Source organism: Acartia tonsa, chromosome 10 (assembly GCF_053477335.1).
Source record: "Acartia tonsa isolate MP-2025a chromosome 10, ASM5347733v1, whole genome shotgun sequence".
Taxonomy (NCBI): domain Eukaryota; kingdom Metazoa; phylum Arthropoda; class Copepoda; order Calanoida; family Acartiidae; genus Acartia; species Acartia tonsa.
The window spans coordinates 29,018,891-29,034,734 of record NC_137269.1 but is presented as its reverse complement, the minus strand read 5'-3'; the positions used below and the strand labels follow the sequence as shown (position 1 = coordinate 29,034,734).

Here is a 15,844-nt window from a genome sequence, read left to right as displayed (position 1 = left end):
CATCTACAGAAGATATTATTTTTGTCTATCATCAATGGGTACGTACATCAATTTACTGTCCAAAGTTTTAAATCCCGGACTTTGGACTCTAAATTATACTGGTACCCAAAATTATATAACAACAAAAAACTTTGAGTACTCTTAAATTATCAATGGTTATCCAAATTTTTCACCCAATAATTTTCATCTACACAAGGGGTAATTTTGTCTTTCATCAATGAGTATGAACATCAATTTAACGGCCATTGTCTTATCCCTTTAGATCCATTAGTAAATCTTTTCATATACACACATACATAGACACACACACACACGCACACTCACACACACACACAAACACACACACACACAAACAATCTTTATCAAATATCTTTATTGGATAAACAAAATTAAAAACAAGGATGACAACATCCATAAGTAATGAAGCACAAAAATCTTTTTTTTGACGGGTGGTGATGTAAAAAATCAGGATAGGGAGGGGGGGATACCGGGTATGTCCACTCCTAAACTAGGATTATCCCTTTCTTTTTTTTACAAGTTTAAATACAATTCTTTTAACTTTTTTATAGGAAACTTTTATATATTTCTTTAAAATCCAGTATTTAGAGTAAGTCCTGTATGAGACTAGGTGAAAAGATATCAGTTATAAAACTTTGGGTACTAGGTGTAGTTTACAGTAAAATGTTTACTAATGGTTATAAAACTTTGGGTACCAAGTGTAATATACAGTCCAATGTTTACAAATTGTTATAATACTTTGGGTACCCAATGTAATTTAAAGTTCAATGTTTACTAATGGTTATAAAACTTTGGGTACCAAATATAACTTACAGTCCAATGGTTACTAATGGTTATAAAAGTTTGGGTACCAATTAGTCCTGTTAATATAATTAGCCTTATTCATTACAAGTTTATTAATTGAGAGAAAATTGTCTGTAATATGATGCATTTCAGTATGGCTGAGAACCGATTCTAATCTAGCGGATATTTATCGGTTGCGAAGCCATTTTTAACATTAACTTTTCTTGCAAAAAAACCCACTTAAAATAAAGATAGGAGTCTGAAAATTTTTGTGTAGATTCCTTAAACAAATTAAAATCGCCGCTCTTTTATGCTTCGTGCTCGATTTTTAACTTTAAAACCCTTTAATTATGCGATGTTTGTCCATAGGTTATTTACGTTTAAATTTCGTATCAATTAAATTTCAACAAAATTAATGTTAACTTTTTTTTGCAAAAAAACCCACTTAAAATAAAGATAGTAGTCTGAAAATTTTTGTGTAGATTCCTCAAACAAATGAGAATCGCCGCTATGTTATGCTTTGTGCTCGATTTTTAACTTTAAAATCCTTTAATTATGCGATGTTTGTCCGTAGGTACTAAATGACACTAAAAATATCTCCTCAAATCATGATCCCCCTTTGAATGGCCCTAACTCGGTAGTTTTTCATTGTAAATCAATGAAATTTTAAACATAGTTAGTTTAAGTAGTTTCTAGTACACACAAAAAATTTTATGAATATCAAAGCAATACGAAAAAAGTTATCGCTTTCGTAAAAAAGGCACTAAAAACGATAAGAAAACAGCATTATAAACTCTCTCAAAACAGGTTTTTATCTGTACCTATTAAATTAGCTTGAAAATAGCATTAAATTTGACGATTTTAACGTTAAAACAACGTTGAAAACAGCAAAAAATGCCGTTATTCTATAGCCATTACATTACTTTAAAAGTATAGTCAAAAAAATGTTAAAAATCACGTTTTTTATTCACCTATTGGTCTGTATTAATTCTCTATCTAGGGACTTACATCTATTGGGAGTAAAATCAAGAAAAAGTTAAAATATTTGTTTAGTTTAAAAATTCACACATAGATGTCTCCAAGTTTTAAGGAAACTTAGACTTGCTAAATTACAATATGACCATACAGGCATTAAAAACACATAACAAACACTTATAAACAAAGGCCAAACTATTTTATCCTATACTTTTATCATTTTAATCATCTTTTATATGTGATCAGAGCCTCCTGCTACTTCTATCTAGTCCTTAACAAGGTATTAACCACTCCCAACCAACCCTTTCCCCTCTTTGAAATAGATTTGGGGTCAAAGATGATTAATGGTCTAGAGGAAATTCGCGCGAGGAATGACCTCTATAGACTTGACCCCCCCCCCCCGTATGTGTCGGTTTTGACACCCGGTACATGTCTAAACGGACACCCCTCTACATATTGATATATAGGGGGGTGTCCAGTTTGACATTTACCGGGGGTCAAAAATGATGCATACGGGGGGTATCCATTTTGATACTCACCGGGTGTCAAAATAGATGCATACCCCCGGGGGGGGGTTTAATTTTCATGATACCGGGTATGTCCACTCCTAAACTAGGATTATCCCTGCTTTTTATATTTTACTAGCGTTTGAATTCAAAATTACGGTTATTTTGCGTAAAATTGTGACACCCAGGTTTATTTTGTTATTGTATGGGGTCAGCTGATTTGGTAAAATAGGATTAGCAGAACGAGTTACTTACGACGAGAAAAAAATTGAATTGAATCTTGAGATGTTCGAGTGATGAAAAATAGCTTAAATGTATTAGAATTTAAGAACTTTTAGTGCATTTTTTAATGATAGAATCTTTATATTTGAAAAAAAATAATTAAAAAGCTACATATTTTCTGTTAACTTATCTCTGATTAAAAATATGGCCTATATTTTTCGACTGTATACTTTTTATGTACTTTTCCTTAGTGACAAAAAATTGACAAGTATGGAAAATTCTATAGTGACATATCTTATACACGAGGAGTTCAAATGAAATGTTTAGTATTTCATTCAATTAAATTTGAATATATTATTTTTGTTTTCATGTTTTTTTATTTCGTTTTTTTTCTATCCTCTAAATATGAGCTATTGAATCGTAATTCTATGTATTAGCGTATCTTTTAAACAACAGTAATGCATTGTTTCGCTCTGTTTAAGTAATGTCATTCTTGTCTTAATTGCTGAATTGTAAAGCATTTAATTTTAAAGTTAATTGCAGTTTTTTTTATCTGATTGATTTTGCATGATTTCTCAAAATTGCAAGAATTACGCCATCATGACCCTGGCCTTTTTTTTCAGCGCAGCTCTTTGCAATCCATAGTCTCCACTCACTGACACTACCATTTTAGACAAATCTAGGACAGTAAGATTGCCATTAGTAAACATTAACATGATGTTTATCTGTGCGTGTGTGTGTGTCTGTTTGTACCAAAGTTTATCGCTAACCGCTTGACTGAGTTATATGGTTTTCCTTACAAAGAAGCTTCTTATAGGTCATGGGAAAGTTTATAACTCAATATGGAGGGAGGTTTATACCATGTATCGCCCTTGGAAAAAAATGGCAACCCTTCCGAAACCAACTAACTTTTTTATTATCAAATCTACATTTTAAAAGGGCAGTGTTCAACTCAATTGCCCAATGAGGCCTCTAGGGGGCGTATCTGTAATATGATTATATAACTTTAGATAAGATGCACTACTATAAACGTATTTATTTGCGATATTTAGGCACCTGGATATTCTAGTTTTCAGAAGTTTTGTCGCCAAATTATAACGCCAATAATGTAATGTCTATCAACACGCAAGAAACTTCTTCTGTCACAACTTTTTCACAAGACAACTTCAAAGATGGTAAGTTAAATCTTTTTTGTAAATTCTATGTTCGTACATGGTATCTTTTTGATATTTATTGTTTTTTATTTGTAGATAGTTCATATATATAAAAAATCTAAACTAAAGCTTTAGATAACCTTGGTCAAGAGAGTTCAATTTTAATGCAATAATATAGAGTTCCTCTTTGAGGAGAGGTATTACAAAGATGTAGTTTTTTGACAAAGAATTTTTTTCCTATTAAAAAATATTAATATTAAGTTTATTTAGTTCTGATTGTCATTTTGACATTTTTTAATGGACTAGCGGAGCGCCCCTAACATCTGGAGGATCTGTAGTCGAAAGGGTTGAAATATTGATTATGATGTATTCTGTTATCTTTAGATGCAAGAACCACATTCAAACAAAGCACACCATCACTTATTAATAACAACAACACAAATGAAAAACTTCCAAACATTGCCAATAAATCAGCCGATGTCCAGATTAAGACGTCGGCTAATAAGCCTGCTGCCAACTCAGAGAACCTGACAAAATCTGAAAAGATAATAACCAGTTTGTTGGCGGGCGCCGTGGCGGGTGGTCTCGCTAAAACCGTTATTGCTCCACTTGACAGGTAAATTTTTGATAAATAATATTCTTAATAGTTGTAAATAATTTAAAATGCTAGAGGATAAAAGACGGTAAATCCAAGCTTTGCTTCTCCTCTCTAAAAACAAAGCATTTGACTTAGGTACATTTTATATTATTACGTTTTAATAGCAATGCTGATCTATAATTTACTTTGTCTGTTCTTTAGACAGTCAGTCTGTTTTGTAACGTTATGGGGGAAATGTGATTTTTTCGTCTGTTATTTAAGAAAGACGGCGGAAATTTTCAGTGGAGATTTCTATGACATATGCGCAATCGCATCTAGTCTATACATTATTTTGTCTGTCTGTCAGCTGGCCATGCCTTGTGGTTTTATTTTGTTATCCTTGTATTTTATTGAATTATAAGAAAGATGAGACATTAATTAAAATTGTTGTATATTAGGTTTCTAAATTCTTTAAATTGGAGGCAAAATAGATCATCAAATCATGTTAATTTTTTTTTTCAATTGTTTAAATTAGCATTGATTCCATTAATTTTATTTTTTAGATCCAAGATATTCTTCCAGACAAATGAAACCAGAAATTACAGATTCAGATATGCAATCAGATGGCTACGCCATGGTTACAGGTATTACCAACAAAACATGCCTCTGGGAAGCAAACTAAATACATAGAATGTAATATGTGTTAGAAAAAACTACGGGTTCCACTTTTGGGAATCAACCAGAAAGAGCATAAAAAAAATAATTATAGTTCCATATTCTCTGTAAAAATGTACATAACATTTACTTAAGGTGTTTTTCGATATCTCTAAAAATGTGGCTGTACTGATAGGTACATGTAGGTTAAAAATGCCTGATCCTAAATCTGTGACAACAATTAAATTCAATGAACTTATTTTTTTTGCAACATATAGGTTAAAAAGTACAATATTAAATTAATCAAAGGTTAAATCAATGTCCCCATTTGAGATTTTTTACATATTTTCTTTTTTTGGCTACATGCAAAGTGCTTTTTAGGTTCTTCAGAATTTAGTTTTTTCTTTTTTTTTTATTGCAAAGGAATTTTTCATAAAAAATCTCCATGCGCATTTATAAATAAAACAAGTCACTTTTTATTTTTTAATTCATTTCAATATCTTTAAAAATAGGCAAGCTATGTTAGTTTAAACATGTCGTTAAAAGTGCTTCTAATTATATTATATTAGGTTAATATGTCGCAGCTGTCAAATCAAAAGGGATTAAGAGTTTAAAAGGGGAGGGGCAAAAGGAGCGGTTATGAGTCAGATCATAACTGAATGATCATAATTGAATCGTAACTAATGCAAAAATAAAATTGGTTATTTATTCTTTAAAAAAAGTATTATTGAATTAGATTTTAAATGTAATTATTAGAACATTTGGTTGAGCATGCTATAATGTCGTTTTCAATTAAAAAGAAGAATTTAATTGGACGTTATAGCCCTAAATTCTGCAAGAATAAAGCAACACACATACATTTTGAATTCTTGAAGCTCTAAAAAGTGCTATTGTTTTAAGCGATATTAAAAAACACTTTTTATAAAATTGATCCATATTTTTATAGAGAATAAGAATATATAATTATTTTTTTCATACTCCTAGTTGTTTCCCAAAACCAAAAACGCAGTTTTTTTGAAACACCCTGCATATTTTTCTTAAAGCAAAATTGTGTCGAATAATACAGCCCACATACCAAAGGAATCAATTCAAAATGTTTTTAAATCAATGTTTACTTCTGTTAGAGATGGCAAAAGGTCATTCTCTTAATAATGACGATTCTATTATTAGTAATTTAGTAATGAGATTTTTTTGTGGAAGCCTCATAATTGCACTTTTGTGATTCTTTTTTATTCTCAAATTCAAGTTTAATGATATGTGTTAAGGTGCTTTGAAATGTTTGTCATTGTATGTTTGATTATTATATGCAAATTTTTTTTATGACATCATTGTCATTGTTATTTAAAAACATCATCATTTATTCATCTAAATTCTTACAATTTCTCCTGTTTCAGGACAGAGGGTTTACTATCTTTGTGGCGTGGCAACAGCGCTACCATGGCCAGAATCTTACCATATGCAGCCATACAATTTATGTCACATGAACAATATAAGGCCAAGCTTAAAGTTGATCAAAAAGAGACTCCAAAGGTTAGTTTTTAGATCACTTAAGTTAATCTAAATATTTTTTTTTATAACAAACTATTATGTTACATACTTTTTTTTATAAATGCAATAAAGACTTTTTCTATTACCAAACAAGCAATATATTAAATCTCACAAAGCATTTCAATGAGAAGGTTGGTTTTCGTTTGTTTCTCTTTTTTAGACCATGTTAGGTTAGGTTATTTAGGGTTCTGTGTAGCCCCGCCCGTCATAGGGTTAATGCACCGCTCCGTAAATCCCAGACATCTAATCCTGTTTTAATCTATCTAGATAATGAGATTTGTGGCTGGCAGTCTAGCCGGAGTAACAGGACAACTTGCCACCTATCCGCTGGATAAAGTCAGAGCTGTTATGGCCGTTACAAAGTAAGTCACCACGCCGCCTCTTAACTTTTTAAGCCAGAAAATTAAAGTTAACTCACCAAAAATAGGTGGATAATTAAAAAAAACAGAGATTAAACTGACCTATTCACGAACGAATGCTAGTGATGTTAAGCACCTACCAGAAGATATGTTAAAACAAATTTTTAAAACTCTCATGACAAAAGTTGAAACATTAGGACACTCAACTTAATAAACCAACCAACCAATCAAAATTCAATAAAAGTCCCCAAAGTAGTATGCCAACGAATAAAAACGTTATTATGAAGCTTTGGGGACCTAGTGTTTTTCAGTTATGATTCATGTTATCTATGCATTTCATGTAATAATACAGATATATGATAAACTCCCTTTACTTTTTTGAAACAATTTAGGAGAAATAGCTAAATTAAATAATTAGGATTATAAGATCATGTTGAATTAAGAAACCGACATGTTTTGATGAAATACAACGAAAAGAAGTAGGTATAATTATAGGTGCAATTGTTTTTAAAAATTTCTAAATTATTTTCAGTCGAAAAGGAGAGTACAAATCGCTAGTCCAAGTGGTGCTAAAGATAAAGAGGGAGGAGGGATGGTTGGCGTGGTACCGAGGGTTGACCCCTACTATGCTGGGGGTCATTGTGTACGCGGGCACTTCATTCTTCACTTATGGAACTCTTAAGGTGAGATTTTATAAAGAAGGGAGGGGGAATTTCTCAAGTAATGTGTAATAAATACGCCGTGATAAGACAACTGCTTTTGTATTTAAGCAAAGTAGTAAGTACAATTAAATTTCTTGAATGCCACTACAGTTTAACTTAAAATAAAACAAGGATAACAACATCAATAATAGCAAAGCTCTCAAAAACCTACATACAAACGAACGTAATAACATTGACTTAATTCTAGAGAATTTTCTAATGCCTACTCGTCCTGGGAATTTCCATTTTTAAAATAAATCCCCTAAAAAACTTACTAAAAGTTCCGACCTATCTGTTACGGACAGACAGAGATATAATTGTTAAAAGTTTCACTTCACCATTTTTGTAGGAGGCGGCGGCCAAGCATACTTCAGATCCTGAATCTGGACCAAGTGTTATTCAAAGACTGTTGAGTGGAGCCATAGCCGGACTTCTGGGACAGACTTCCAGCTATCCTCTGGATATTGTCAGGTAGATATCTTTGGGTTAATAGTTATGTATTGCATCGTGTTATAGACAGCTTTTTGCGAATATCCAAATGAAAAATTATAAGGTTAATACCAGTCCAGCCTTAATGGAGGACTGGTATGTATTTTAATATTTGTAAAAAATTCTCTTTAATACGTTGCTTTACATGATTTTTCAGTATGGCTGAAAACAGATTCTAATCCAGCCGATATTAATCGGTTTCGAAGCCGTACTCGAAATGGATATTATATAATATCTAATTAAGTATCCAATAAATGTCTTTTTTAAGATGGCAGGTAATATTTAACAATAAATAAAGCAAGAATTTAAAGGTTAATTTTTTAATTGGCACTAAAACGCATTAAAATAAAAGAAGGGGGAAGCTTTTAGGTTCAGTCGTTCTAGATGCGTCAGAGAATTATTCGCTTTTAATTACATTTTTTGTTGAATAAAATGAGGAAAAAAATTTTTATCACTTATTTTATTATCTGTTTAGACGAAGAATGCAGACAGGCGTAGCACTGGGCAAGGGAAATAAATACAGTACTGTCACTGGTACCTTAGTTCATATACTCAGGTGAGCACTGGGCAAGGGAAATAAATACAGTACTGTCACTGGTACCTTAGTTCATATACTCAGGTGAGCACTGGGCAAGGGAAATAAAAAATAAGTGGTTGGAGGGGAAAAAAATGTAAAAATTGTAAAAAATGTAAAAAAAATATTTTTTCTATTTCCCCCCCTCCTTGGTGAAAAAAAAACTAAAAAAATGTGTGGTAGGAGGGAAAATATAAATAAAATATAGAGTTCTTTAAATATTTTTCCATTTTCCCCCCTACTTGGTGAGAAAAAACCAGTGGGGGAAACAAATTAAAAAAATTTGTCGCCGGTGAAACAAATAAATTTTGTGCAGAATATACACCCCTGTTGGTTTTTTTAGTTGAATGTCCAAACGTTTCAACCACGAATTGTAATCTACAGAAGGGGTAATTTTGTGTATTGTCAATTGGATTTTCAACAATTTATCGGCTTTATCTTATCCCTGGCTTTGTGTCAACTTGATTGTCTCTTACTTTTTTATCTTCAAATAAATTATCTTTGTATTTATTTACTTCATTAATATTACTGTTCTCATTATTAGGATTTATCTGAAAATGTTGTTTTTACTTGATAACATAAGAAAAGGTACAAAAGTCGTCGTAAAAAAGGTTTTAGAAAGGGATATTTCCACTATAAATGTATGTAATTATTTTCTAATTGACAGCACGATTTTTTGATAGCGAAGCTACTTTAGGATTCACTTTGTATGTCCGTCCGTCAGTCAATCTGTCCGATTTTATTTTATTTTTTTAAAAATGGTTCTTGACTTTCTTTAATTAAAAAAAAATTCTCCTTCACTATCCTTTAGAGACTAGGGGCGAAACATCTACATAATGTTTATTAAAATATTATTTTATATTTCAGAAATGAGGGAATCCGACGGGGCCTGTACAAGGGCCTATCCATGAATTTTATCAAGGGACCCATAGCCACATCCATATCATTCACCACCTTCGATTATGTCAACATGGGACTTAAATGGATTTTTGCACAGCCAAACTCCTGAGACGATAAGATATTGTTCGCGTTTTGTTAGTTTACTTGCAGCTGTAACCATCAACTGTCAATTTATTTGAGAATTTTTTTTATAATTTCGTACACTCCTAAAAAAAGCTAAAATTTAAGAAATATTTGTTTTAATTGTTGTTTATAAATAATTCTTGGTTTTGTTGTAACATTTGTGCGAAAAAGATGGGTTTTTTAACAAAATATTTTAAAAGATTTAAAAACCTAATGAGCAGAAACCAATCCGAGCTTTACATAACTTTTCCTTTTTGTACCTAAGTCTGATTTAAAAACATCGAAAAATTTTATCAATTTAATTTACGTAACCTTGATACAATTCAATTTTTGTTGTCCTTGTTATTCTGTGAGTTTTATCTTTTAGAATTCATTAATTAAAGGGTTAAGACCAGTAGGAAATGAGTTTATTTAAAAGTAATAAAGAAATGTATGAATCTGAAGATCACACAAACATTATAGAATTCATATCACAGATAAAGTCACTGTTTTTTACTTTTATAAAGAAGGGGAGGGGGGGATGTGCCACTTTTTGCAACCAGACTTACAACACAATGGAACTCAACCTAAAAGAGTTAAAACAATGTGCTTTGTAATGGCTGTTGCTTTTTTTTTGCCCAATGTAGCTGTAAAGTAATGGCAGCTTTAAGTAAAAACTCCTTTTACCACCGATTTTTTTCTTAAGTTCCTTTGGTTTAATTACAAAAGTGTCTAATCCGCTCCTCCTCCCCTTTTAAAAAGAAGATAATTTTCTTTTATTTGATTAAAAATTACCTTAATTTTGATGAACAATTCAGTTACCATCAGATTTAAATTAATTACGGTGCAACTCATAAAAAAAAATATCTAATTTTTGTATAAAATTTTTTTCTCTTTATTTTTTATCACACAACTAATAATTGTGTTTCATTTTATATCATTTAATTATATCATTGTTTATACCATTGTTTTAAAAATTATGCTCACAAATTTTGAAAATACCGATAAAAATTGGTGATATTTTTATTTATAACAGGTAATTTTTTTTATTGGTTTGTTAATCTGTTATTGAACGTATTTTTTGTCATGTTCGGTGATAGCAAGCTCAAAACTAATCCTGTATTTAAACTCACACGAAAAGGTTGGTAAATGCATTAGTTTTTCAAATGGAATAAAAGTATTCTTTAATTTAACCCACTTACCATTGACGGAAATTAACCATAAAAAATCTTATTTTATTCATTGGCTTTGTGAGTTTTATTCATTGGCTTTGTGAGTTTTGTATCAGAAAAAGATATATAGCAGTTTTCACAAATTATGCCTAAAAACTTGTCAATTTGGGTTTAATTAAGCAATAATTTTGTTTCATTAAAAAAACAATCAGTATAAATTAATAATTTCCTTTAATATTTTTAAGAACAGATTTTTTTGGATAAAAATCCTTTTACAGTTAAAAAGTATTTCAAATATGCCTTTTGTTGAATTTATGCTGTTTAAAGAGAGAAATAGACATAATTAATAGTTTATAACCTTCATATAAATAATAGTATAACACAATAGTTTTCTGTGAAAAAAATGGATTAAAGCAATTTTAGGCTTTCATATGATAACCTTATTTTTATCTTAGCGTTGTGAATTAAAGTGAATATTAATAATGTGTATTTAATTGCCTTTTAAAAGGAGTTTTTTTGAGAGAGAAAATTGTAAATCATTTTCAAGTTTGACAAAATTGAATTTAGAAAGGTTTTAGCCTAAAAATAAGACGTTTAAAATTTGTTTATATTTTTCTCTTTCATTCTCCTTATGAAACTTGCATTGTCCCTGAAAACTTAAAAATGCCATATTTTATATAAAAAGTTGAAAAAGGTAATATTTGCCTTAACAAAGTTTGATTTTCTTAATTTTGTTGTACATAAATTATTGTTTTGAAGTCTTTATAAAAAATGTACAGCATGTGAAATTTGTACCATGTCAAACATACAGATTTTTTTTCTAGATAACTTAAAGCACCTTACGGCCAAACGGCTGACTTTACAGCCTACTTGTAAGCCTACAATACCATCCCCCACAGCTAGCAAAAAATATATATGAGGCGCGTTTACTTTAGCCGCGACCTCTATATGAAATATTGATTCTTGATTATTCATATCTTGATTCTTTTTGTATGGGAATTGTTAAGTTGGTTCCTAATCCTCTATAGGATTTTCGCTCGCTACTAGGCCGTCAGAAGCATTTAAAGTTGCATGAATAACAATTTGAGATGGATCCTTAAATTTTATATAAAAAAATCATATTCTGGAGATTTAAATACAATAAAAATTCTAAAAGAACATTTAGACGACTTTTTAAAGAAAGGAAAGACAAATTTTAAATTATATAATTAGGGACTAACCCCATGACGTCTAAATGTTCTTATTAATCAACAAATCAATGGATAAAGAATCTAAAACTGTGCTCCCTCTTATTTAGCCAGAAAATCCGCAAAATAATTGTATCAGGCCAAATCTTACAAAATAGAAAAAATATTTTTTTTTGTTGAATATTTTTGGTGTAATAGAGGGAGCAAATTTTTATGATGATAGAATGCCTTCAGAATAGTTACTAAGTCAGTTTGTTATTACAAGTGTCATATTTTATATCTGTTATATAACTACGTAGTCAAGTTTTAGTCTTTTTTTTAGTTCCATACAAGCTTTCCTTTTATTGGTTCGTAAAATCGAAAGAAAAAGGAAGTTTGTTTTTTTTCTAAGGAGCTTTTAGTTCTTTAATAAGAAACTTATTTTTGTCTTTAATAAAAATATAAAAAAGGATGTGTGAAAGAATATTTTTGGGAGGGGGGTATTACCCCTCAAACTTAGGGTGACTAAATATGCCCCCCTATTGGTCAAAATATAGTAAAATTTTGGTTATCGGTTTCAGGGGATTAAAAACATAAAAAAAAATCCTAAATATATACCTTTATGTTAAATCAATAAAAATAAATGACAAAAATAGTTTCTTAAAATTTTTACACACATACATACATATGTACATTACACACATTAATATGCTTATAATTATTGTTAAAAATATTAAAAATACATGATATACAATTTTTATTATACTAATACTATTTTTTGTGATACTAGAGCTTACCATGTATTCATATTAGATGCTCACAACGCTTAGTTTCATCTTTTGTACTTTTTGTCGTTCATTGTAATTATAGAGAAAACTCGGAGGTGATTAGGTATACAATACATAACTAGATATAGAGATAGGGGCAATAGGGTGGGTCCATTTCCCCCTTTTTTTAGATTTTACTGTTATCATAAGTTGTGGAAGTCATATATATGTATGATAAGCCCTATTCAAGTTTCTAAAGTGACTTTGCTCTTAAGGCTGCCTGCGAGCAGGGGGTATACAAAGTGCCCACCCCCTTATAAAATCAAAAATTTAAATTCCTTCAAACACAGGCATGTTGCATATAAAAATGACCGCATTGAAATGCTGATTACGAATCTGGAAACCGTTTTGAAAAATATTGCTCCTAGTTCGAATAAGATCACATTAAGTACCTAAAAACAGCTGGTTTAGTCAAAAATGTTCATTTTGGTAGGTTATTTGAAAATCATTTCAGATCAATATTTTTCAAAACGGTTTTCAGATCTGTAATCAGCATTTAAATGTGGTCATTTTGATATGCAACATGCCTGTGTTTGAAGGAATTTCAATTTTTGGTTGTATAAGGGGGCAGGCACATTTTACACCCCCCGCGCGCCCGTTGTTTTTGGATTAAAAAACCTCTTTCAAGTTTCACAGGGTTTTACACTGGCCCAGTAACCTTTGCCAATGTCTACTAATGTGAAATTCCAAAATCGACCCAGCCTAAGGGCCAAACAAATCTTTTATATCTTAAATAATGGATATGATCACTGAAATAATACCCCCCACCCCAAAACTTTGAAACCCTAATTTTACCCACCGCAAAATATAGAGCTTGGACGTCCCTAGTTTCATTAATTCTTTCTTATGGAAAGTTTAGTCGAAATTAGTTATCAAACTAATAAAAGGAAAATGAACCACGACATTTTTTAGTATTGCAAGATTAGTACAATTGGTAATAGTTTAAGTTACTATTTTAGAAAAGATATTATTTGCATTAAGCACAAGAAATTCACGAAACCTTATTATTTAATTCAGCTTTGAATGTCATAAAAATAGCCACAACTTAATGAACCAACTAATGAAAATTCAATAAAAGTCCCCGAAGTTCTTAAGCCAACGAATAAGAAAACGTTATTATAAAACTTTGGGAACCAGTGTAATAAACACCCCAATGTCCCCACCTTCCCTGACTAAGTAAATAGTACGATCTTCCAGCCACGATAGTTTCCTCCTGCAAATGCATGGCACAAAAAGTACAAAAGTTGAAAGTAAATGTTGAGCATCCTAATTATTGATATGTATATATGAAGTGACCTTGTTTCTTCTCAATATTTTAACTACAAAGAACGGATCACAATAAATGTTTTCCATCTAGAATTATTTTTTTTTTTATCGCGAAGCTTTTCTATAATTAGAAAACGTAAAGGTTAGCTATAATTTAGGCAAATGGCTAAATTATTTCTTGGATTTGACACCAGATTTTCTTGTTCTATAATAAAGTGAACTCTGTAGCGGGCTAAAATAATGATCTTCCCCTCCTACCGAAATAACGGCCCAACCAATAAAAGCGCGGGGAACCTATATTGACGAAAATTTTTCTCCTGTCCTGTCAAAATATCTACGATATTCTACATCCATTTATAGGCGTGTTAAATTTGTCCTATCGATTAGATGATGATTCATGTAACAATCGATATAAGGTCAGCGAAGACGTCCAAGGGGGGGGGGTAAAGTGGTGATTACCCCCCCCAAAAAAAAATTTCCATTACCCCCCCAAAACAAAAAAAAAATTTACGCGCTTCGCGCGCATTTTTACTACTAAATATTTCGTAATTAGGTAGGTACCATTTTACATTATTAAATTACCCCCACAAAAAAATTTACCCTGGGGGTAAAAAATTTACCCCTGCCAACAGGTTTCAGGGGGGGTAATTACCCCCCCCCCCCCCCAAGTAAATTTTCCCCCCAGGGTAAAATTTTTTTTTATAAAAAAGCTTGGACGCCCCTGAAGGTCAGCCATAAACTTGTATCACTTTTTTGCTATATAATCAACGTAATTGTAAATTTTACAAAAGCAGGTTACTTAGCCTGAAGATAGCCTATTAGGATGGGATAAATCACGAGATCTTACCTTTGTTGCATCTGAACCAAATCTTTCTTAATTGCTGTATATGGCACACAGCTTTTAGATAACAAACCCTTTGATTGCACGACCTATGTCTGATGGTCCAAAGTGTGCACGGTAACGCCTGTTTAGAGGCAAGGAATTCTTCCTACTCTAACTATTTCGCGCATCTGACCTAGCAGTAGAAGAATCAATTTTAACGTCTTTAGCTATGGCGCGGTGTTGGAAAGAGATTCGAAACTTTCACCTTCCCGGCAAGGAGCGGATGCGCTACGTGGTACGCCATAGTCGCGGGTAACTTATGTCGGGCTGCCAATCAAACTTATTATGTTGAATTTAAAAAATAAATCATAAGACTTCCTTTCAGAAATTTTATCAAGAGAAAAATTATGGGAAAAAGGGTGTCGGTTTGCATTTTTTATTACAAAATTTAGGTTACAATAAAGACAGGCAATATACTAGTAGAAATTCTAGTTTTTTCTCTAAATTTCTTAAAAAGTATTCTCTACTTTAGCTAAAGCTTTTAACGCGCGAAGCTTAGGATATCTCACACTGTCTGTCTGTCTGTAACGCATTACATACGAAACGCTTTTTTATATAAATTTACTACTGGTACAAAACGGCGATATTAGCGTAGATGGTAACTGGTCTGCTTGCAGGTGTTGCAGTTTCGGGTTCGAATCTTGACAACACTGTATTTCCAAAATCTTTGGAATCCTGGGATCTAAAGGGATAGTACAATGGCCGATAAATTAATGTAGATCTACAAAATTACCTCTTCTGTAGATTACAATTAATTGTTGAAACGTTTGGACACTCAACTTAATGAACAACAAACTAATAAAAATTCAATATAAGTCCTAAAAGCAAATGTTATTACAACACTTTGGGGACTAGTGTAATAAACAGCCCAATGTCCCCTCAATCAATTGGAATCTCATCTTGAGCGCTCAGTCCATCCATAATATGGTCGTTCAGTCAGTGTTGATTGAATTAACCAACACCTGAGA

The 15,844-nt window shown here is 31.5% G+C and overlaps 1 protein-coding gene across 13 annotated transcripts; it reads left to right on the top strand.

The window, feature by feature from the left end:
• Positions 1–3,526: 3,526 nt before the first annotated feature.
• Positions 3,527–14,086, top strand: LOC145329798 (mitochondrial coenzyme A transporter SLC25A42-like). Of its 13 annotated transcripts, none has more exons than XR_013883103.1 (11): positions 3,527–3,679; positions 4,043–4,274; positions 4,799–4,879; positions 6,284–6,419; positions 6,705–6,799; positions 7,329–7,479; positions 7,847–7,968; positions 8,462–8,542; positions 9,428–10,598; positions 12,557–12,760; positions 13,964–14,086. XR_013883103.1 is itself a non-coding variant. In XM_080174196.1 (9 exons), the coding sequence occupies exons 1-9, from the start codon at positions 3,616–3,618 to the stop codon at positions 9,567–9,569; spliced, it is 1,104 nt and encodes a 367-aa protein (XP_080030322.1). In that variant the 5' UTR covers positions 3,527–3,615; the 3' UTR covers positions 9,570–14,086. The 13 variants fall into 13 exon arrangements, 1 of the variants encoding a protein (XP_080030322.1); XR_013883098.1 differs by having other exon boundaries at positions 12,557–12,783; positions 13,934–14,086; XR_013883093.1 differs by having other exon boundaries at positions 12,557–14,086.
• The last annotated feature ends 1,758 nt before the right edge of the window (positions 14,087–15,844 follow it).